This window comes from Trachypithecus francoisi, unplaced genomic scaffold, assembly GCF_009764315.1.
Source record: "Trachypithecus francoisi isolate TF-2019V2 unplaced genomic scaffold, Tfra_2.0 Lachesis_group17, whole genome shotgun sequence".
NCBI classification, from domain to species: Eukaryota; Metazoa; Chordata; class Mammalia; order Primates; family Cercopithecidae; genus Trachypithecus; species Trachypithecus francoisi.
This window is the reverse complement of record NW_022681462.1, coordinates 37,845,862-37,870,550: the sequence shown is the minus strand read 5'-3', so window position 1 is coordinate 37,870,550 and position 24,689 is coordinate 37,845,862. Positions and strand designations below refer to the sequence as shown.

Genomic DNA, 24,689 nt, shown 5'->3' with positions numbered 1-24,689 from the left:
AAGGCTGAGAAGTACTGTGATATGCTTCACACCCAGAGAAGCCAGTGGTGTAGCTCAGTCCGGTGTTGAAGGCTGGAGAACGTAGTGAGTTGGGGTAGCACTGATGGAGGTCCCAGAGTCCAGAGAGTAGAGAGCCTACGGTTCTGATGTCCAAGAGCAGAAGCAGGCTATCCCAGATTCAGAAGAGAGCAAGAATCTGCCTTCTGCCTTTTTTTATATCCAGACCCTCAACTGATTGGATGGTGCCCACTCACATTGGGTGGGGGCTGATCTTTAGTTCACTGATGGAAATGTCAGTCTCTTCCAGAAACACCCTCATAGACATATTCAGAAATAGTGCTTTACCGGCTATCTGGGTATCCCTCAGCCCAGCTGAGGAGATACCTAAAATTAACCATCACAGATGGGAAATACTTTTTTCTCTGTAGAACTGCTGATGCACTGATAAAGTATTGAGAGCTGTATATGAATAAGAAGCCAAGTAATGTTAGTTTGGCTTTTTTTTTTTTTTTTTTTTCTTTTAAGGGAGAAAGAAAATACTTAAGAGGCCAAGTGAAGGAAACTTTTTAAAGATAAGAAAAAGTTGGCAGAAACAGAAGAGGCGTTAGAGAGAGAGGGAATTGACTAAATGCTGTAGTCTCAGCTGGGCATTTTTGAGTTGGGATAAACTTATAAGACAGCTCCTTCCGTTGGGGGCTGAAAGATGCAGACATGTGGGTCTGGGTCCTGGCACAGTATAAGCAGAGGCTAGGTGTAGTCATATCACACCATATGATTGTCACACATGGTACCATTTAGGCCATGGTGACAGGTCAATTCGGGCAAGTAAGATACATTATAGGTGGTTTCTCCAGAGCTCTGATATAACATGCAGCATACAGTGGGTGCTAAGTAAATATTTGTTAAATGACGAGTCAGTATCAGAATAAAGTTTAGTAGGGTTTAAGGTCAGGTAGTCCCAAGATGAGCAATATTTCAAGGAACTCTCTAGGGAAACATTAACTATATTAGGAGTCTCTACAGACTAAAGTCTCTGCCCCTGCACAAACTTTGATGGAGACATCTTAGTGGTGAAACCTATTTTGTTTTAAAGGATGCAAGTAAAGATCAGACAGACTGGGCCTGCTGAGGATGAGGATGCTTTAAAATCCATTTAGAAACCTGTGACAATCTTGGGGTGGGAATCAGGAGGACGTGGAATTCTGCTGGAAAGAGATTCTTCTCTTAGACTTGAGGTTCTGCTGGGAAAATTGTTCTGTCTTAGGGACCTCACTAATTTAGTCTTGGGGTAGAGAGAGTGCCCCCTTCCGTGTCATCCGAATTCTTAAATCATGTGACTAACTTATGTTCTTAGACTGGGTCGTGACTCGTGGTTGTGGGATTCTATCAGAAAAGGGAAGAAAATGAGAAGGGGAGATGGAGAAAAAGATAGAGCTTCATTCACTTAGTTCGTACAACAAATATCAAGAGATTTTGGTGTGCATTGGATTGGAATAAGGTTTACAAAAATAAGACACTATATAATGACTTAAAAGAATGTAGTTTACTGGAGGAGACTGACATGTAAATAAACACTGTAGGGAGATAGGAGCAATAATTTAAGCATGTACAAAGTCTTTGATGCCATAGTGGAGGGAGTGATTATTCAGAACGGGGAAGGGAAGCTGGTCAGGGAGGGTCTCTGGGTCTTGTCACAAGTGGCATTCACCAGGTGGACAGGTAGGTATAGGATCAGGAAAGGGGAGGCATCCCTAGTAAAGTGAACTGAATATGCAGGGTTTAGAATTGTGGAACATATGTTAGAGGAACTAGGGAAAAAATTCAGAATGGTTGGAGGATGAAATGCTATTCTGAGTGGAATGCAAGAGGAGTGACGATAGTGGTAAGATGTAACATTGGAGAGGTAGTTAGAGGGCAGATTAATAAAGGTCTGTGTGTCATGCCTACTAAAGATAGGGAGCATTCAGAACAGTGGGTTAGGGCAAAAACTAGAAGTAAGAGATTTAGGTAGGGAGGCTGGTTAGTGGCCCAGGTGATAGATGATGTGAGCCTTAGGATGGCAATGGGAATGGAGAGGATAGGATGAGTTTTAGAAATATTTAGCATAGATAGTCAGAATTTGCTGAACTACTGCATGTGGGATGAGTGCAAAGATGATTCTTAGGTTTCTGTTTAACCCTACCCCAGTCAAACCTGTTCATCCCCCTGAATGGCAGTGCCATGAGCTGAAATGGAGAGAATTCAGGAAAGGAGCAAGTTTTATGGGAATGGTGATAGTGGAGAAGGAGCCAGAGCTTAGTTTTGGACAGCATTTAAGAGATGAGAGAAGATAGACACAGGGAAATCCTGAAAGAATATTTTTCTCTTCTGCTTTGTGTCCTCAGCAAAATTACAAACTTCTTAAGAGCAAGGATTATATTTCTATTTATTCTCTGTCATCCACTGGGCTGGCATAATGTTGAACTTTCTCAGGAAGAGTAAAGTGCTCGTCAGGTGCTTGTTTCATGGACAGAAGTAAGGATGTCCCACATAGCCAGGATGTGCCGTGTCCCACCCGCGTATCCTGGCCAAACAACGGATGAAAGAATGCACTCGGACACAGGTATCCAGTGAAAGAGCCTAGGGGACCAGGCTGCTCACAGACCCTGAGGAGGGTGTTGTAGTAACCGCGGCCCTGACAAGCCGGCCCTGCAGGCATTTCACTACAGATTTAATGACAAAGGCTTTGAGCCAACACACTTGTGAGTAATTAACACCCCCACCTTCCTGGAGAGAGCAGTTCTGCTGGCGGATGATTAAAGGCCAGCTTCCCAGCTCTAAGTAAACTAACTTATCTAGATCAGTTTCTTTACATCCCCTTGTTCTAGATCAGTTTCTTTACATCCCCTTGTTATCTAAACTAAGCTTTCAGGCACCAGATAAGAGAATCTGGCTGCCTTCAGCCAAATCCTTTTCTGAAGCTTTTGTAAAACCTCCCGACCTTCCATGAAGGTTTGTGTCTTTTTGCAATTTTTCCCACCACCGTGACCGTTCTCCTACAATGGTGAGAGAAAACACTTGGACAATTGAAATATAGCATGATCAAGCTGATATATACTCAGCTGACAGTGACAGGAATAGGCAGATTTTGATCTAAGATCACTTGTATTTGTTGCTTTTGGCTGATTTCTAGTTTTATGTATATTTTAGATTGTCTTGAAAGATATACAAAATCCTACATTGCCTCCAGGAGAGGAGCTAGGTAGCTGAGGGTCAAAAATAGGAAGGAAACTTACTTTTCACTATTTGCCTATTGAATTTGTTCCATTTAAATGCATTATCTAGTCTGAAATTGTCTTAAAAATGTTTTCTGGAGTCAGTATTTTCCTATTTTAAATTGATTTTATGTATTTCTGTTTTTTTTTTTTTAAGGATTTGCTTGTTATATTTTTCCAGTCCTTTAATTTCGCTCTTAAATATGTAAAAAAAACTTTACTATTTTAAATTAAAAAAAACAGAGGATAACATATCCATTGTGGCAGGCTGAAAAATCCCCCCACCCCCAAAGAGATCAGGTCCTAATCCTTGGAACCTATATATGTTCCTTATTTGGAAAAAGGGTCCTTACAGGTATGAATAAATTAAGGTTCTTGAGATGGGGAGTTATTCAGATGGCCCCTAAATGCAATTACCTGTATCCTTATAAGAGGGATTTAGAGGGAGATTTGAAATACACAGAAGAAGAGAAGGCAATGTGAGGATGGAGCAGAGAGACAGCATTGAAGATGCTGGCCTTGAAGATTGGATGATGAGGCTGCAAACTAAGGATTACTGGTAGCCATTAAAAGTTGGAAGGCAAGAAATGGATTCTTCCCTAGATCCACTAGAGGAAGCATGGCCTTCCTGCTACCTTGATTTTGGCTTAGTGCTACTCAGATTTCTGGCTTTAGAACTGTGAAACAGCACATTTATTATTTATTTATTTATTGAGACAGTCTTGCTCTGTCACCAGGCTGGAGTGCAGAGGTGCCATATCAGCTCACTGCATTCCCCACCTCCCGGGTTCAATTGATTCTCATTTATATTTTAAGTACTTTGTTATGGCAGCCTCAGGAAACAATACACTTATATACATGCTTACTCTCTTTATCCCATTTTCTTACATCAGCACACAGAATGACAGTCACTGTCCTAAATTTGGTATGATTCCTTTCTGCTCAGCATTGTTTGTGTATTTTGAAAATGAAGTTTATTCATACCAATATATGTAGATGTATTTCATGTATTTTAACTCCATGAAATTTGATTGTATAAATTTATGACAATATATTAGTTCTAAGGCCGGGAGTGGTGGCTCATGCCTGTAATCCCAGCACTTTGGGAGGCTGGGAAGCGGATCACTTGAGGTCAGGAGTTTAAGACCAGCCTGGCCAACATAGTGAAAGCCCGTGTCTACTAAAAAATACAAGAATTAGCTGGATGTGGTGGCAGGCGCCTGTAATCCCAGCTACTCAGTAGGCTGAGGCAGGAGAATCGCTTGAACCCAGGAGGCAGAGGTTGCAGTGAGCCGAGATCACCCCACTGCACTCTAGCCTGGGCAACAGAGCGGGACTCCATGTCAAAATACACACACACACACACACACATTTATTCTATTGATGGACTTCTAGGTTGTTTCCTTGTGTAATACAACAATGCAGTGAACATTCTAATACCTGTATGCTTGTGTATTTGTGAGAGAGTTTCTTTAGGCTATATACACGGGAAGTTATTGGATCTTAGGATATGACTTCTTTGTACAAAAATACTGCCAAATTGGTTTCTAAAGGGTTGAACTGATTTATACATTTACCAGCAATGTATGAAAGTTGCTTGTCTTTAGATCTTCTCTAGCACTTGTTATTAACTGAATTTTTGACTTTTGCCAGTCTTAGAGGAATGAAATGAATATCAGGCTTTTTCCTGATTACCAGTGAGCTTGAACATCTTTCTATTCTCCAATTATGTGGCTTGTCATTTCACTATTGTATATATTATCATAGAGACCTTGTCAAGTTTAATTTCTTCTTAAAATAGAACACCTATGAAATGCCAAGTACTTTATTTTAAAATTTTATTATGAAAATTTTTAAATTTTTAGAAAAGTAGAAGTAATAGCAGTTGTTAGTACATTTGGGCTGCTATCACAAAATACTACAAGCTGGGTAATTTATAAACAACAGAAATTAATATTCTACAGTTATGGAGACCAGGAAGTCTGTGATTAAGGCAGTGACAGATATAGTGTCTGGTGAGGGCACTGCTTTTTGGTTCATAGATGATGTGTTCTTGCTGTCTTCACATGGTTGAAGGGGCAAAAGAGCTCCCTTGGGTCTATTTTATAAGGGCATTAATCCCATTCCTAAGGGACCTAATCACCTCTCAAAAGGCCCCACCTCCTGATACTATCACCTTGAGGATTAGGATTTCAACATACGAATTTGGGGACATGCACCAACATTCATACCACAGCAAATAGTATAGTGAAAACCTGTATAATCAACTGTTGATAGCACTTTGCTGTTATTTGATATATATTTTTCAGCTGAGTCATTTTGAAGTAGATTATAAATATAACACATTTTGCAACATTTCATATTGTATCTCTAGAATATATGGAAATTCTATATAATGAAAATACCTTCATATCATTGAATATCTAGTCCCTATTTAAATTTTTGCAAGTGTTCCCAGTATGTCTTTTATAACTTTTTAAAACTTAGGATTCAGTGAGGTTTGTGTTTGGCTGTTACTTGATTTTATTTAAAAATCCCCTGTTTTGGGTCAGGCTCGGTGGCTCACGCCTATAATCCCAGCAGTTTCGGAGGCCGAGGCAGCTGTATCATGAGGTCAGGAGATCGAGATCATCCTGGCCAACATGGTGAAACCCAGTCTCTACTAAAAATACAAAAATTACCTGGGCGTGGTGGCGCACACCTATAATCCCAGCTACTCGGGAGGCTGAGGCAGGAGAATCGTTTTAACCAGGGAGCGGGAGGTTGCAGTGAGCCAAGATTGCACCACTGCACTCCAGCCTGGCGACAGACCAAGACTGCATCTCAAAAAATAATAATAATAATAATAAATAAAAATCCCCTGCTTTCTACTTATAGCATTGTAAGAATAAAGACTTGTTTGTAAAGTAGGGCATTTGTTTTGTAGAATGTTCCTTGTTCTGGATTTGTCTGTGTCTTGTGGTTAGTTTTTTTTTTCCCCCCAACTTTTAAGTTCAAGGGTATATGTGCAGGATATGCCGGTTTGTTACATAGGTAAACATGTGTCATGGTGGTTTGCTGCACACATCATCCCGTCACCTAGGTATTAAGTCCAGTATCCATTAGCTGTTCTTCCTGATGCTCTCCCTCCCCCACGACCCCTCAAACTGCCCCCCTCCCACCGGCTGACAGGCCCCAGTGTGTGTTGTTGCCCTCCATGTGCCCATGTGTTCTCATCATTCGGCTCCCACTTATAAGCGAGAACATGCGGTGTTTGGTTTTCTGATCCTGCATTAGTTTGCTGAGGATAATGGCTTCTAGCTCCTTTCATGTCCCTATAAAGGACATGATCTTGTTCCTTTTGTGGTTAGCTTTTTTCTCTACCCTTTGCGTTTTCTATGAAATGGAAGTTGGGTCTACGTTTGACAAGATCCAGGTTAAACAATTTTAGCAAGAATGTCTCACAGGCAACCTGTGTACTTCATAGTGTATCACATCAGGAGGCATATAATGTCTGTTTGTCTCGTAATTAATGATGCTAATAACTTTGGCCACTTGGTTGAGTTAGTGACACACCAGATCTCTACATTATTTTCTTCCTTTTTATGCTAGTAACTAACCTGAGGGGTGATATTTTAGCGCCATGTGAATGTCCAGTTCTTCAGTAACCCTTCACTTAGACACATTAACGTTTATAGATGTCCCTTTCTGGAATCAGCTATTCTAGAAGAGTTTTTAGAGTGGTTATTTTTCTAATTCTCTGATTTCTTTCTCATTTTTAGCTGGCAGTCTTCTGTAAAGATCTGTCTCTTATTAACTGGGGCTATTTGGTTACCTTGACATATAGTTTCTATTGAAAATGCAGGATAAGTGCTTAATGCTTTTTATTTAATCACTAATATTTAGAATAAAGACTTGGTATGATAGTATCTGGTGGTATCAAATGCATTCTCTCTCCACCCATGCCTCTCAGAAGCACCATTTTGGACTCATGGATTTTTGTATATTTAGTGTGTTATAGCCCTAACCATTATTCTGTTTGATGCTGAAAAACTTACACATTTGGTCAGCGGGAGCTATTTCAAGCCAGTTCCTATCTGCTTTAGCATAACTTTACTAATCTTTGAATACTTCCTTGTTTTCTAGCATATATCCTGGTGTGATTTATGAATTCCTTACCTGAGACCTGAAATCGGCCATTTCTCCAAGATGCAATGGTTTCTTTTAGCGGGAATGCTATTTAGAAACCAAAATTTGAGTGCACATGATGCTTCTTGCTACTTGAGTGTCCCTGCTTCTAAGCCTTTTTATGGAACAGAACTAGGAAACATGTTCTTTAAAAAATCATGAAGGTGTTTATAGACCAAGTTGCTTTGAACCAACCCTTTGCCAAAAATAACTAAAAGAGCTAAACAAAAAGTGTAACTATTTGAAATCACTGAAAGCTACCAGGGCAGTGAGAAATTGCAAAATCAAGATCTCAGCGAAGAGGGAAGCTCAGTTACATGAGCCCAATCTCTTGGAACTACCTTCACCCTAAAGAGATCCTCTAATTCCTAATGCAGTGGCTGGCAAATAGAATTTGAGTAGAGTTTTTGACAAACCCTGTGATTGGGGAGTATAAAAATTGGAGTTCATGGCCGGGCGTGGTGACTCACACCTGTAATCCCAGCACTTTGGGAGGCTGAGGTGGACAGATCCCCTGAGGTCAGTAGTTCAAGACCAGCCTGGCCAACATGGTGAAACCTCACGCCTACTAAGAATACAAAAAGTAGTTGGGCATGGTGGCGGGCATCTATAGTCCCGGCTACTCGGGAGGCTGAGGCAGGAGAATTGTTTGAACCTTGGAGGCAGAGGTTGCAGTGAGCACTACCGCACTCCAGCCTGGGTGACAGAGACTCCATCTAAACAAATAATAATAAATAATAAATGGGAGTTCATAAGTAGATATTCAGGGCTTTTGGTTGGGACTCTGAAAGAATCCCCTTTAGCAATAATAGTGACCTGGAAATAGACTGACTTTCACAAAGACTGAAGACCAGTTTCAAATAATCTCTATCCCCTGATAGGATTAATTATGATTAGTTAAGAACCAATTGCCAGGACACTTAAGCTGTATGTTTGCCAGAAGCAAATGTAATTCCTCTTTGGGAGAAGACAATATCATTCAGAAACTTAAATTATCCCGCAGATTTTCATATGTAGTTGTTTCTCAATATCTGAGGAGGATTGGTTCCAGGATCCCTCCACCCATACCAAAGTCCATAGATGCTTAAGTCCTTGATTTAAAAAGAAAAAGGTAATATTTGCATATAATCTATGTACATCCTCCTGTGTACTTTAATCTCTAGATTACTTATAATACCTAATATCTTGGGGACCGTGCTGGGGGTGGTGGAGAATGAACAGACACAAGAGACAAAGACAAACAGAGAACATGGCGGCCGCACCTAGAGCCTCCGCCTCACTTTATTTATACTCCATAAATCCCACGTCAGCAAAAATAACACAATGCAAAACAAACTTTCTGCACCCAGATATAACCTTCTGCTTAGTTCCTTGTCTCTAAGTTCTTTCTTATTTTGTCTGCCTTCTTGGCGCCTACTAGAGTTCATTAAAAGTTCAACTAGAGATACTGTCCTTGGCTACTGGAGTTCATTGAAAGTGCAACTAGCTAGAGATACTGTCCTTGAGCCTTATCTATTCTTAGCATATTATTTTCAATGGCCCCTGCATAATACAATGTAAATGCTATGTAAATAGTTGTTGCACTGTATTTAGGAAATAATGATAGGATCTACATGTTCCATACAGATGCAGCCAACCATTTTTTTTTTTTTAATATTTTTGAACTGTAGTTGGTTGAATCCACACCTGCAGAACCCATAGATATAGAGGACTGACTATATTGAGAATTCCATTCTTAAAAAATAAGTAAATGCCTTTTATTTATTACCATTTATATGGTTACAAATATTATCTCCCAGTTTGTAACATTTTTCTTTTTTTTGTTTGTTTTTTGAGATGGAGTCTCGCTCTGTCACCCAGGCTGGAGTGCAGTGGCGCGATCTTGGCCCACTGCAAGCTCCGCCTCCCGGGTTCACACCATTCTCCTGCCTCAGCCTCCTGAGTAGCTGGGACTACAGGCGCCCGCCACCACGCCTGGCTAATTTTTTGTATTTTTTAGTAGAGATAGGGTTTCACTGTGTTAGCCAGGATGGTCTCCATCTCCTGACCTCGTGATCCGCCCGCCTCAGCCTCCCAAAGTGCCGGGATTACAGGTGTGAGCCACTGCGCCTGGCCAACATTTTACTTTCTTAATGGAGTCATGGTGAATAAAAATTTGTAATTTCTTTTTTTTTTTTTTTGTAATTTCAATATAGATAAAAATAACAAGCCTTTTCCTTTTGGTGGTTATTGCTTTTGTGTCTTGTTTAAGAACTCCTTCTCTAACCTGAAATCATAAATGTGTTCTCCTGTACTGTCTTCTTAAAGCACCACAGTTTTGCATTCCATATGTTTTCAGTCCACCTAGAATGAATTTCAGTGAAGGATGGAACAGGAATTCAATCATTTTGTTTTCTATTTGTCTTAAGCCGTCTCTCAGCATTATTTGTGGAAAATACCCTCTTAATGGTGTTAGTTTCCTTTGCCTAGTTTGGCATATAATAGACTCTCTATGAATGACTTTGAATAAAGGATAATATTTTGGTAGTGTGAAACTCTAGAGGTTCCTTGTGGTTTTCAAATATATTGTATAATTTACTAATTGATTTTTTATTCTGTACTCCTTATGTTCTGTTTTACTGATTAATTATAAGGGCGTCTCATACTACTGAAATCCTATTGGCACCAAATTAATATTTGTCGAATTTTCTTTACATTTGTTTTAAATTTCCTGTTGTTTATTGTAGTGGTCTTTACAGTTATGAGACTTGCTTGATACATTTTCTTGAGCTATTTGTCTTAGACTGTGTTTCTTAACTCGAACATAACATTACAGTCAACTGAAGAGATTTTAAATGCTACCTGTCATTTGGGCTCTACCCCTGGTCCAGTTAAGTTAGTATTTTTAAAGGTTCCCAGTTGACTTTTGTGTAGTTCAGGTGGAGAAGCACTGGTCTGAGACATGACTGGATACTTTGGTTCTTCAGATTTCTCTTAGGTAAGTTTTTCTTTTTTGTAAGCCCCTTTTGATTTTATAAGTTTAAGAGGAATTTCTCTTTTTGACGGATTTTATGAAACTTTTACTCTTTGACATTTAAAAACATACATAGAAAGTTTCTGAAGATTGTTACATAAGTGTTATTTATGGCTGAAATTTTTTGTCCCATCACATTTTGTATTCCATGCAATTAAATTCAACAGATATTTATTGTCCTTTGTGCCAGGTATTATGCAAGGGCTTGGTGAATAAGAGAAGGTCTTTGACTTTCTGGAGCTTATAGTCTATACTTGTAAGTAATCATAAGTACAATGAGCTCTCCAAAAGAGGTGGGGGTATAGGGTGCTGTGCAGTTGTACTGCCTGGAGGGTTGAACCTATTCTGTGAGTCAGGGAATGTCTCCCTGAAGTAACATTTAAGCTGAGACTTTAAGAACAAGTTCAGAAAACACATTCTTTAGATAACCTGCACTTTTTCAAAGTTGAAAACTTTTGTGTTTCAAAGGACATTATCAAGAAAGAAGACTTTCTTGAATGGAAGAAAATATTTGCAAATCATGTATCAATGAAAGGTCTACTACTATCAGAATGTATAAAGAACTTATACAGCCCAACAAACAGACAACTCAATTAAAAAATGGACAGAAGATACGAATAAACAATTCTCCAGAGGAGATATAGAAATGACTAACAAGCACATGAAAAGATGTCCAACTTCAGCCGGGCGCAGTGGCTCATGCCTTTAATCCCAGCACTTTGGGAGGCTGAGGCAGGAGAATCACTTGAATGCTGGAGGTGGAGGTTGCGGTGAACTGAGACTGCGCTAACGGAGGAAACCACCCCTCATATCGTCTTATGCCCAATTTCTGCCTCCAAAGAAAGAAGAAGTAAAAACTAAAAGGCAGAAATGAAATCCACAGGCAGACAGCCCGGCGCCATACCCTGGACCTGGTAAAGATTGACCCCTGACCTAATCGGTTGTGTTATCTATAGATTACAGACATTGTATAGAAAGCACTGTGAAAATCCCTATCCTGTTTTGTTCCGATCTAATTACCGGTGCATGCAGCCCCCAGTCACGTACCCCCTGCTTGTTCAATCAATCACGACCCTCTCACATGCACCCCCTTAGAGCTGTGAGCCCTTAAAAGGGACAGGAATTGCTCACTCGGGGAGCTCGGCTCTTGAGACAGGAGTCTTGCCGATGCCCCTGGCCGAATAAACCCCTTCCTTCTTTAACTTGATGTATGAGGATTTTTGTCTGCCGCTTGTCCTGCTATATTTCTTGGTTCCCTGACTGGGAAGCAAGGCGATTAGTGGATGGTCAAGGCAGCTCCTTAGGCGGCTTAAGCCTGCCCTGTGGAACATCCCTGTGGGGGACTCTGACCAGCCTGAGTGACGCGGATCCTGAGAGCGCTCCTGGGTAGGCCTTTGCCCCAGTGGGACGCTTCGCCAGAGCAGTGTGTGGCAGGCCCCCGTGGAGGATCAGTGCAGTGGCTGAACACCAGGAAGGAGTGGGCACTTGGAGTTTAGACATCTAAAACTTGGTAAGACTAGTCTTTGAAACTTGCCCACTCCATTTGAGTGGAAGCATGGCCTGATCACCCATGGCGTGCCTTTATTGGCACTTTGGTTTTGGTTTTGACTTGGTTTGAATTGCTTGACAGGATTTGTCTTGGGAACCTGCCTACTCCATTTGAGTGGAAGCGTGGCCTGATCACCCACAGTGTGCCTGTACTGGCACTATGGTTTTTGTTTTTGACTTGAGTTGGATTGCTTGATACTTTGGTTTTGGTTTTGACCTGGCTTGAATTTCCAGATACTCTGATTTTGGTTTCGATTTGGGTTTGGTGTAAACTTTTGTTTGGTTTCTCTTCTCTCTTCATTTCATTCATTTGATCCTCAATTGCTGATACTCTTTCTTCCAGTTGATCGAGTCGGTTACTGAAGCTTGTGCATTTGTCACGTATTTCTCGTGTCATGGTTTTCATCTCTGTCATTTCGTTTATGACCTTCTCTGCGTTAATTATTCTAGCTATCAATTCTTCCACTCTTTTTCAAGATTTTTAGTTTCTTTGCACTGGGTACGTAACTCCTTCTTTAGCTCTGAGAAGTTTGATGGACTGAAGCCTTATTCTCTCATCTAGTCAAAGTCATTCTCTGACCAGCTTTGATCCGTTGCTGGCGATGGGCTGCGCTCCTTTGCAGGGGGAGATGCGCTCTTATTTTTTGAATTTCCAGCTTTTCTGCCCTGCTTTTTCCCCCTCTTTGTGGTTTTATCTGCCTCTGGTCTTTGATGATGGTGATGTACTGATGGGGTTTTGGTATAGGTGTTCTTCCTGTTTGATAGTTTTCCTTCTAATAGTCAGGACCCTCAGCTGTAGGTCTGTTGGAGATTGCTTGAGGTCCACTCCAGACCCTGTTTGCTTGGGCATCAGCAGCAGAGGTTGCAGAAGATAGAATATTGCTGAACAGCAAGTGTACTTGTCTGATTCTTACTTTGGAAGCTTCCTCTCAGGGGTGTATTCCACCTTGTGAGGTGTGGGGTGTCAGACTGCCCCTAGTGGGGGATGTCTCCCAGTTAGGCTACTCAGGGGTCAGGGACCCACTTGAGCAGGTAGTCTGTCCATCCTCAGATCTCAACCTCCGTGTTGGGAGATCCACTGCTCTCTTCAAAGCTGTCAGACAGAGTCGTTTGCGTCTGCACAGGTTTCTGCTGCTTTTTTGTTGTTGTTGTTTAGCTGTGCCCTGTCCCCAGAGGTGGATTCTACAGAGACAGGCAGGTTTCCTTGAGCTGCTGTGAGCACCCAGTTCGAGCTTCCCAGCGGCTTTGTTTACCTATTTAAGCCTCAGCAATGGCGGGCGCCCCTCCCCCAGCCTCGCTGCTGCCTTGTGGTTAGATCGCAGACTGCTGTGCTAGCAATGAGGGAGGCTCCGTGGCCGTGGGACCCTCCCGGCCAGGTGTGGGTATAATCTCCTGGTGTGCCCGTTTGCTTAAAGTGCAGTATTGGGGTGGGAGTTACCCGATTTTCCAGGTGTTGTGTGTCTCAGTTCCCCTGGCTAGGAAAGGGGATTCCCTTCCCCCTTGCGCTTCCCAGGTGAGGCGATGCCTCGCCCTGCTTCAGCTCTCGCTGGTCGGGCTGCAGCAGCTGACCAGCACCGATTGTCCGGCACTCCCTAGTGAGATGACCCCAGTACCTCAGTTGAAAATGCAGAAATCACCAGTCTTCTGTGTCGCTCGCGCTGGGAGTTGGAGACTGGAGCTGTTCCTATTCGGCCATCTTGCTCCGCCCCCGGGTTTGGTGTAAACTACAAAAGTGTGTGTGTGCCCTTTTTAACCATTGTTTTGTGATGTGTGTGTGGTGTGAGTGTGGTGTTTTGTCTCAAGGAAACATGGGTAAGCACAAAGTAAGCCCACCCCACTAGGAACTATGTTGAAAAATTTCAAAAAAAGGATTTAAGGGAGACTATGGAGTATATGAAACCAGGAAAACTTAAAACTTTGTGTAAGATAGACTGGCCAGCATTACAGGTAGGTTGGCCATTAAAAGGAAGCCTGGACAGGTCCCCTGTTTCAAAGATATGGCACAATGTAACCTGTGAGCCAGGGCACCCAGACTAGCTGCGGTACATAGACACTTGGTTACAGCTGGTTTTAGACCACCCTACCCCCAACACACAGTGGTTGAGAGAACAGCAGCATAAGCGGCTGGCAGAGGCAAGGAAAGACCAGCAGAGAGAGAGAAAGGAAAGAGACAGAGGAAAAGAGGCAAAAAGAGAGAGAAAGAGACAAAGAGGGAGTCAAGGAGAGAGAGAGAGAGATTAAGAGAGGCAGAGAGAGAGAGAGAGAGAAGGACAGAGGCAAAAGGAAAGTCAAAGAGAGAAAGATGATTTAACATTAACCACTGAAAATTCCCTTAACCCAGCAGGCTTCCTAACAGGAGATCTAAATCTTAATTGCCATACGGGTGTCTGACCGGACCTAGGAGGAACTCCCTTCAGGACAGGACGATTGATGGTTCCTCCTGGGTAATTGAAAAAAATAAATAAATAAAACTAAAAGTCTTTTAGCACATACACCACCCCTAGAATTTCTAGTAAACCAGCACCAGCCTGAAGATCACATTCTCATCAAAGGGTGGAAAGAAAAAAACTTGAGCCAGCCTAGGAAGGACCCTACCTTGTGCTGCTAACCACCGAGACTGCCGTTCGTACAGAAGAAAAAAAAAAGAGAGGATGGACTCATCACACCTGAATCAAGAAAGTGCCACCCACTCCAGAGTCGTGGGCCATAGTCCCAGGGGAAAACCCTACCAAACTAAAGCTAAGAAAAATTAAACTCTTTTCATCTATTCTATTACTCTTTCTTCTTTCCTTGTTCTATTGCTGACCATCTAGTCAGCAACATAACCAAGTCAATTTCACCTCAAACTATTGCATTTAATGCTTGCCCTGTTATACCCTGTGAGGACTTGCCAAGTCAAAGACAGCTTTCTACTTCAGAAAAGCACTTTTGTCCCTCCTGACTCTCCTCAGACTGGGCATTAGTAAACTAGGACCATTTAATCCGGGGAGATTTTGATAAAGACCCCAGTGCCAACCAGGAGTCTTGCCCCCCAATGTAGAGCTTTCATGCCATAGTTGGTCCAGCGTTCGATGGCCCACTGAAGAGCAAGGATGGGTAAACTGGGACCATTTAATCAGGGGAGATTTCGATAAAGACCCTAGTGCCAACCAGGAGTCTTGCCCCCAATGTAGAGCTTTCATGCTGTAGTTGGTCCAACGTTCTATGGACCACTAAAGAGCAAGGATGGGTAAACTAGGACCATTTAATCCAGAGAGATTTCGATAAAGACCCCAGTGCCAACCAAGAGTCTTGCCCCCCGATGTAGAGTTTTCATGCTGTAGTTGGTTGAACGTTCTGTGGACCACTAAAGAGCAAGGATGGACCGCCCCAGCCGGTTTTTGTAATTTCCCTAAAACCATACATTCATTTTACTAGAGGATCATAGAAGTTAAAGACTTAAAACAAACTTTAGCAATTAAGACAGGATACTAAGATGCAAATACTTAGTTAAAATGGATCAAATATTCCATCTGCATGTTAAACAAAAGCAATTGTTATGCTTGTGCACATGACAGGCCAGAGGCCCAGATTGTCCCCCTTCCACTAAGGTGGTCCTCCAGCCGACCAGGTGTAGGCTGCATGGTAGCTGTTTTCCAGGATTCTATAGCTTGGAGTAATAAGTCATGCCAGGCTCTCTCTCTGCTATATCCTGAAGTCCGGCACCCTGCGGTTCAGCCCCTGAGGGCCTCTAGCTTCCATCTCCCAACACTAAGTTCAGTTCGTGTCTCTCGACAGGGAGGAAATGTAGCATTCCTGGGAGACCTGAAGGGATGCGATGAGCTTAAGAATTTTCAAGAGCTTATCAATCAGTCAGCCCTTGTTCATCCCTGAGCAGATGTGTGGTGGTATTGTGGTGGACCTTTACTGGGCACTCTGCCGAATAACTAACGTAGCACTTGTAGTTTAGTCTAATTGACTGTCCCTTTCATCCTGGCATTTCATCAACCAGAGGGAGAAAAAATAAGACATTGTAAAGTGAGAGAAGCCCCTTGTGGGCCTTTCGACTCTCATGTCTATTTAATACAATTGGAGTCCCATGAGGAATACCAGGTCAATTTAAAGCTGGAAATCAAATAGCTGCAGGATTTAAGTCAGTATTTTGGTGGGTGACAGTTAATAAAAATATAGATTAGATAAACTACATCTATTACAACCAACAGCAACGAGGTTTTCATGAGTTAAAAGAAAAACTCATATTGGCCCTGGCCCTAAGGCTACCTGATCTGACAAAACTCTTTACACTCTATGTGTCAAAGAGAAAAAATGGCAGTTGGAGTTTTAACCCAGACTGTGGGACCCTGGCCAAGGCCAGTGGCCTATCTCTCAAAACAACTAGACAGGGTTTCCAAAGGCTGGGCCCCATCTAAGGGCCCTAGCAGCAACGGCCCTGTTAGCACAAAAAGCAGATAAACTAACCCTTAGGCAAAACCTGAATATAAAGGCTCCCTATGCTGTGGTAACTTTAATAAATACCAAAGGACATCATTGGTTAACAAATGCTAGATTAACCAAGTACCAAAGCTTGCTATGTGAAAATCCCCACATAACCACTGAAGTTTGCAACACCCTAAACCCCACCACCTTGCTCCTGGTATCAGAGAGCCGAGTTGAACATAACTGTATAGAGGTGTTGGACTCAGTTTATTCTAGCAGGCCCAACCTCCGAGACCATCCTTAAACATCAGTAGACTGTGAGCAGTATGTGGATGGGAGGAGCTTCGCCATCCCCTGCAAAGTGACTCTGACGAAGACGACAAGCCCTGCTCCAATCACACCCAGAAGCTGACTGGTCCATGCATGGCCGAAGCATGAGGAAACTCATCATGGGACTCATTTTCCTTAAAATTTGGACTTACACGGTAAGGACTTCAACTGACCTTCCTCAGACTGAGGGCTGTTTCTAGTGTATACATCAAGTCACTGAGGTAGGACAAAAGGTTGCTATGGTCCTATTAGTTTACGGTCATTAGAAGTGTACTAGAACTCTAAAAAGAACTTGTTTGTATAATGTTATTCTATGCAAGATATGTAGCCCAGGGAATGACCAACCTGATGTGTGTTTTGCCTCATCTGAGCCTCCCATGACCACAGTTTTTAAAACAAGATTAAGAACTGAAGACTGGTAGGTACTCATAAATGATATGAGTAAAGTGATAGCCAAAACAGAAAAAAAAAAAAAGGGTGCCCAAACAAGTCACCTTGAAATTTGATGCCTGTGCCGTCATTAATAGCAATAAGTTAGAAAGGGGATGTGGCTCTTTTAGTTGGGAAAAAGGCTATATGACCAAAAATAAGTATATTTGTCATGAATTAGGACTGTGTGGAAATGAATGTGGATACTAGTCTTGTGTCATTTGGGTCACTTGGATAAAAAAATGAAGAGGATCCAGTCCACCTTCAGAAAGGAAAAAAATGGCCCTTCCTGTACTAAGGGACAGTGTAACCCCTTAGAGCTAGTAATAACCAATCCTCTGGATCCTCTCTGGAAAAAAAGGGGAGTGTGTGACCTTAGGAATTGATGGGGCCAGACCGGATCCTCAAGTAAATATCTTGGTTCGAGGAGAAGTTCACAGACGCTCTCCTGAACCAGTGTTTCAAACTTTCTATGATGAACTAAATATATCAGTACCAGAAATTCCAGGAAAAACAAAAAATTTGTTTTTGCAATTAGCCAAGCATGTAGCCCAGTCTTTCAATGTCACTTCATATTATGTATGTGGAGGAACTGTAATGGGAGATCAATGGCCATGGGAATTCCGAGAATTAGTACCTACAGACCCAGTTCCTGATGAATTCCCAGCTCAAAATAATCATCTTGATAATTTCTGGGTCCTAAAAGCCTCAATTATTGGACAATATTGCATAGCTAGAGAAGGAAAAGAATTCACTCACCCTGTAGGATGACTTAGTTGTCCGGGACAGAAACTGTATAATGGTACCACAAAAACAGTAACTTGGTGGAGTTCAAATCAAACAGAGAGGAATCCATTCAGCAAATTCCCAAAGTTGCAAACCGTGTGGACCCACCCGGAGTCCCACCGGGACTGGACAGCCCCCCACAGGATTTATATTGGATATGTGGGCATAGAGTTTATGCCAGATTACCTGACTAGTGGTCAGGTAATTGTGTTATTGGCACTATTAAACCATCTTTCTTCCTACTGCCCATAAAAACAGGCGAACTCCTGGGCTTCCCTGTCTGTGCTTCCCGTGAAAAGAGAACATAGTTATAGAAAATTGGAAAGATTATGAATGGCCCCCTCAGAGAAGCATACAATATTATGGGCCTGCTACTTGGGCACAAGACAGCTTGTGGGGATACCAGACCCCCATTTACATGATCAAACGAATCATACGGTTACAAGCAGTCTTAGAAATAATCACTAATAAAACCGGCAGAGGCTTGACTATTCTGGCCTGGCAAGAAACTCAGATGAGAAATGCTATCTGTCAACATAGATTGACTCTCGACTACTTGCTAGCAGCTAAAGGAGGGATCTGTGGGAAATTTAACCTTACTAATTGCTGTCTACAAATAGATGATCAAGGGCAAGTAGTTGAAGACATAGAAACATGACAAAACTGGCACATGTGCCCAGGCAAGTATGGCATGGATTTGATTCTGGGGCCATGTTTGGAAATGGTTCCCAGCGCAAGGAGGATTTAAAACTCTTATAATAGGAGTTATAATAGTAATAGGAACCTGCCTACTGCTCCCTTGTTTGATACGTGTACTTCTTCAAATGATAAAAAGCTTCATCACTACCTTAGTTCACCAAAATGCTTCAGCACAAGTGTGCTATATGAATCACTATCAGTCTGTCTTGCAAGAAGACATGGGTAGTGAAAATGAAAGTGAGAACTCCCACTAATAAAATGAGGGAGAGTCTCAAAAGGGGGGAATAAGGGAGGAGACCACCCGTCATATCATCGTATGCCCAATTTCTGCCTCCAAAGAAAGAAGAAGTAGAAACTAAAAGGCAGAAATGAAATCCATAGGCAGACAGCCTGGCGCCGCACCCTGGGCCTGGTAGTTAAAGATCAACCCCTGGCCTAATCGGTTATGTTATCTTACAGACATTGTATAGAAATGCACTGTGAAAATCCCTGTCCTGTTTTGTTCCAATCTAATTACCGGTAAATGCAGCCCCTAGTCACGTACCCCCTGCTTGCTCAATCAATCACAACCCTCTCACATGCACCCCCTTAGAGCTGTGAGCCCTTAAAAGGGACAGGAATTGCTCACTCGGGGAGCTCGGCTCTTGAAACAGGCGTCTTGCCGATGCCCCTGGCCAAATAAACCCCTTCCTTCTTTAACTCGGTGTCTGAGGATTTTTGTCTGCCGCTCGTCCTGCTACAGTACCACTGCACTCCAACTTGGCCAACAAAGAGCGAAACTCCGTCTCAGAAAAAAAAAAAATGTCCAACTTCACTGGGCATTAAGAAAATGTGAATCAAAACAGTGAGATGCCACTTCACACTCAGCAGACAGCTATCATAAAAAAATTAGAAAATAACAGGTATTGGTGAGATGTGGTAGAAATGGTAACCAAAAGGTATAAACAACCCAGACATGCATTAACAGTTGAATGGATAAACGAGTTGTGTTATACACATATAAAGAAATAATACCCAGCCATAAAAAGGACTGCAGTACTGATACATGCTACAACATGGAGGCACCTTGAAAACATCACGTTAAATAAAAGAAACCAGAAACGAAAAGTTAACACATTGTGTGATTCCTTTCATATTCAGAATAAGCAATCCCATCGAGACAGAAAGCAAATTAGTGGTTGCCAGGGAACTGGGGAGGGGGGGATAGGAAGAGATTATTTAAAGGGTATAGGGAGGTGGTGGTTGTATGACATTGTAAATGCAGTAAATGCCAGTGAATTGTATACTTTAAAATGATTATATAAATTTCACTTTGAAAAAAGTACATAAACCTGATTAGATTTTTAAAACTTGTATGAGTATACAGTTTTAAGTGCTTAAGTATTTCTTCTGAGTGGAGTTGGTCAACCTAAATAACAAGCAGGGAGAGGTTCCCTAGAAGAAAATGATGGTTCTTTGGCAACAGCATTGCAGTGGGAATGTGCTTGCCATGGTAAGCTATGTATATATTCAAGGATGGAAAGGAAGGCAAAGATTTTTAAAGGGAAAAGGAGGGTTATGTAAATGTATTGAAATGATTATCCTTGGCTACAGAGATCAGTAACAAGAGTGATGCCAGTCCAAGGTTGGACAGGCAGTTGCTGGGCAGATGTCCTTGCGAAAGTATTTTTTGTGTAAGATTGCAGTGCCTCTGAGCAAGCAAGGCTGTGGTTTTTGCAGAGTCTTTTGTGATAGTTTTTGTCTAGGTATACAAGTGTGAGAACCCTCTTAGCCTTTCCAGCTGTATATGTCAGATTTTTTAATACACTAGTGACTTCATTTTGATTCTGACAGCTTTCACAAATTATTACAGTTGTTGTTGCATAATAGTTTACAGGTTTTGTTCAATATTAAACATTAAAAATGAAATTTATTGGAAATACATCTTCTAATGGTATGGACTTTTAAAAAATGCCATTTAGTCTGTATGTCCATGGATGACTGCTGCATGAATGAATGCTACAAGGGTTCAGCATAAATTCTGTTCCTGTTTTATGATTTATTAGACTCAAGTGCTGAGAAACCTTGTTGATGTAATAAAAGGGTAATGGAAGGAGTTTAGTTATAGCAGTGTCACTCATTTTTTTGAACTTCTGAGTCATGTACTACTAAAAAGCACATAGTAATTTAGCATAAAATTGACTTTTAATGATTGACTCACAACTCAGGTTTTCCTACAGGGTTTTTGAAATGTGAAGAATTGGAAAACAGTTCACTTGCATAACAATTTGGTAATCATTAGAGTAATTTACTACTTCCACAATACCTCCATCAGCATTTCCAGTCCACCCTCTGTTTAGTGCTTCAGAAATGTTTGCCTGTCAGGGAACTACCATGGTAATAAGAGACATAGGTTAGGGGAATGCTTTTCTTTTGTAAAATGGAAAAGCATTATTGTTAAAGGGAAAAAGGGAAAGATGAGTTCTCATGATACAGGCAGAGTAGTTTTTGAAATGATTACCTGTGAAAGATGAAAATTTTCTGATGCTCTTAAAGCTAACTGTGCACTTGGACTTCTTCAAATCTTTGTGTACCTAGAGAGTATCATACTCTTTCTGAGGTTTTATATAAAGTGCTGCTTACAGCCTGCTCTCAGCTATGAATCTTTGAATAAGTTGAAACTCCTGTGCACTGTGAATAAAAAGAGGTGAAATTTTTAAAAAAGTAAAATTTGACCCTAAAGCTCTGTCTTTGAAAATGGCTTTTTTTTTTTTTTTAATTTTGTATCTGGAATAAATGTGGAGCTAATACAAAATTCTCAAATTAGATTGAGTTAGGAGTTTCAGCTTTTCTTCTCATTGCTTTTCTAAAAATTTTCCCAGGTCAATGAGTGGTCATTGAAGATAAGAAAGGAAATGAGAGTTGTGGACAGGCAAATAAGGGGTAAGTTATTTTATGTCTTCTATTTTTTACCTTCTTGGTATATTTTGCTTCAGTTCATAAAAATAAACTGCATTTATATATCATAAGACATAGTTTATTCCTATATCAGTTACTTATAGCTGTCTGACTTATTTTGCTTTTTAATTCTGTAATGAGTATTAAAAAAAAGATCATGAGTTAGAAGAAACTTTATGTTTTGGAAGAGCAAAAGAAACCTCTTGCTACTTATAAAGAATTGTCTTTTATGGAATTCAAATTAAATAAATTATATATAAGTAAGGGATACAATTCCATTGTCACTGCTCTGTTTATCTTAGCATGACTGTAAATTGAGGACAGTATGTTTATAAATAAAGTTGATTTTTTTTTTGTTTAGTACCATTTAAGGTGACTTACAAAGGGATGGTAATATTTAAAACTTTTAAGGTTTTTAACACTCTCGTGATTGGAGAAGAGTTAATATCATAAAGGTATCCCAGTATCACTTTCTTTAAAAAGAACTGGAGAGGGAAATTCCACTCCCAGCCATGAAGGAGTAATTGCTTTTCAACTTGCATTCTCATTGTAAATAAAAATTTGGACAAAGCAAGAGAGAAAAAAAACTGGACAAAAATCTGTGAAACAGCTGTTTTCAAACATTGGACAGCTGGCAGTACAGGGTTGTGATCACTGAGAGAATAGAAACAAAGACAGAGAGCCTTAATATGACCCTGTCATTCTGCTTGGAGATACTTTCTGGATTATAGCCCATGGAAAGACATTCCAAGCAGAGCATAGTGGTTTCACTGGGTTGAGAATAGAGATAAGGGTTCAGAGAGTGGCTGGAATTTGTGGGGCAGAGTATCAGAGAGAAGGGAAATACTCAGAGAAAGAACTTCAAATGTCTCCATAGGATCCATTGGAGTCTTTGACTGAATACTAAGCTGTGCATGCTTAGAGTGAAATTTTGAGAGACTGGGCAAATAACAATTACTAGGAACAGAACAACTACCAGGAAGCTGTAAGGTGAATAATTCCTAGAGCTAATAAAGGATTGAGAAGTGGTTGAGTTCTGATCAGACACAGAAAAGAGACTTTGTTGAACCTCTGGGATGTTCAGTAGAGACCTCAGAAGAGTCACACCTTAATAATAAGGATCAGGTAGGTAGTCCTAGAAAAAAGGCTACCACAAGCCCATACCAACTAACCAACAAGACTTAAAAGACTTGAAGGCTGATTTGCAGGTAATTTGCCTGCCAAAGTAAAGATTAACACTCTTTAAGGGAAGACTACAAAATTCAGACACCCAACAATGAAACATACACAGTGGCCAGCTTCCAATGAGATGCTATTATGAAGAAGCAGGAAAATGTGACCCCAAATCAGGAGAAAAGCCAGGTAATAGAAATAGATTTTTTTAAAAAAACAAAAATCCAAAACCCCCACACAAAAAACAGATGATTGAATTCACAGTCAAGGATTTTTAAGCAGCTGTTATAAATATGTTGAGATTAAAGGATAATGTATACATAATGAGGAGATAAATACAAAATACAGAAAATAACAAAATGGAATTTCTAGAGGTGAAAGATCTGAAATGAAGTGAAATTAAATGAAGGCTCACTAAATGGTATTTAACAGCAGAATAGACACTACAGAAAATGAGATAAGTGAAATTGAAGAGACACAAAATCTAAAATGTTCAAATGAGCATTTCCCTGGAGTGTCCTATCAGCAACCCAAATATTTCAGATTTTGGATTTCGGATTTTCTGATTAGGGATATACAACTGGTATGATGCAAACCTTCCAAAATCTAAAGCCTGAAAGACATTTGGTTTCCAAGCATTTTGGATAAGGGATATTCAACCTGTAATACAAATTATCCAAACTGTAGTACAGACAGAAAAAAGAAAAAAAACACAGAGCTTTTAATATCAAGTGAGCTAATGTGTGTAATTTGAGTCTCAGGAGGAGAGGGGTCAGGAAGGGATCATATGAAATAGTAACTGAATGTTTTTCAAACAGGATGAAAGCTGTTAAGCTTGCAGATCCAAGGAACTCATCTCCAAATCGAATAAACACAAAACCATACAAAGGCAAAGCATAATCAAATTACTGAAAACCAAAAAGATAACCCCCCAAAATAGACAAATTTAGGTCCAATAAACAGTGATAAGAATGAATTTTAAATTCTTATCAGAAACAATGCAAACTAGAATATCTTTCATATGGTGAGAAAAATCCAACAAAACAACCCCATTTTATCCTAGACTTAAGTCCAATGAAAATAACATTTATAAGTGAAGGTGAAATAAAGATAATTTCAAACAAAAGCCAGAAAGAATTTGTTGCCAATAAAATAAAGTTAAAAGAGGTTGTAGGCTGAAGAAAAATCATACCAGATACAAACTTGGATTTATGTGAAGGAATAAAGTATGCTGGAAATGGTAAATATGTAAGTAAATATAAATTATTTTTTCCTCTTAAGAATGTTTTTAACTTACTGACTCTTGAAAGTAAAAATAATAATGTATTGTGGGGCTTGTAACATGTAGAGGTAAAAATGTATGGCAATTACAATAATTGATTTGTGTCAAAAATAAATGTTAGAAACCTCATAAGTTTCATTAGTGTCTCACAGCATCGCATATTCCTTTTTTGTGCTATGCTCACTGTATTTCTTCTCATATCCATAGCTCATTTTGCCTTTTAAATGACGATCTTCAAGCCCAATATCTTTCATGTATGTTTCCTATTATTTGTCATTAATAGTAATTTATTAATTTACTAACTCTAACATGATATCAGAAAAAGATCATGGATTTTGGAGTCTTAACATTACCAGGTTTAAACTCTGATATCACCTGTCCTTATATAAAATTCTTTGAATCTCATAGAATTGTTGTGACAGTTTACATATGTAAAATGTTTAGGGCAGTACCTGGCATACAGTAGAGACTTCACTACTTGATGTTGATACCAAAAAGGGGGATGGGGCACTTTGATAAAGTGTGACTCTGAAGTAATGTGATTGCTAAGCATATGAAGGTTTATCATAGAAACACTATCAGGATCTTTCATTTGGTTTTATACTAGCAGTCAAGGTGAATGGATTTAAAAAGAAATACTAGTATAAAAATGAGC

The 24,689-nt window shown here is 40.4% G+C and overlaps 1 protein-coding gene across 2 annotated transcripts in view; it reads left to right on the top strand.

Annotated features, from left to right (window-relative positions):
- The window catches only part of CHMP3 (charged multivesicular body protein 3), a 70,343-nt gene that overhangs the window by 4,198 nt on the left and 41,456 nt on the right, over positions 1–24,689 (top strand). The window contains exon 2 of one of the 2 annotated variants that reach the window (XM_033175375.1): positions 21,504–21,564. The exons of the other annotated variant lie outside the window; for it this stretch is intronic. Within the exon in view, the coding sequence (XP_033031266.1) occupies positions 21,504–21,564 (61 nt within the window). The remainder of the gene's footprint in view (positions 1–21,503; positions 21,565–24,689) is intronic. 2 annotated transcript variants of the gene reach the window in all.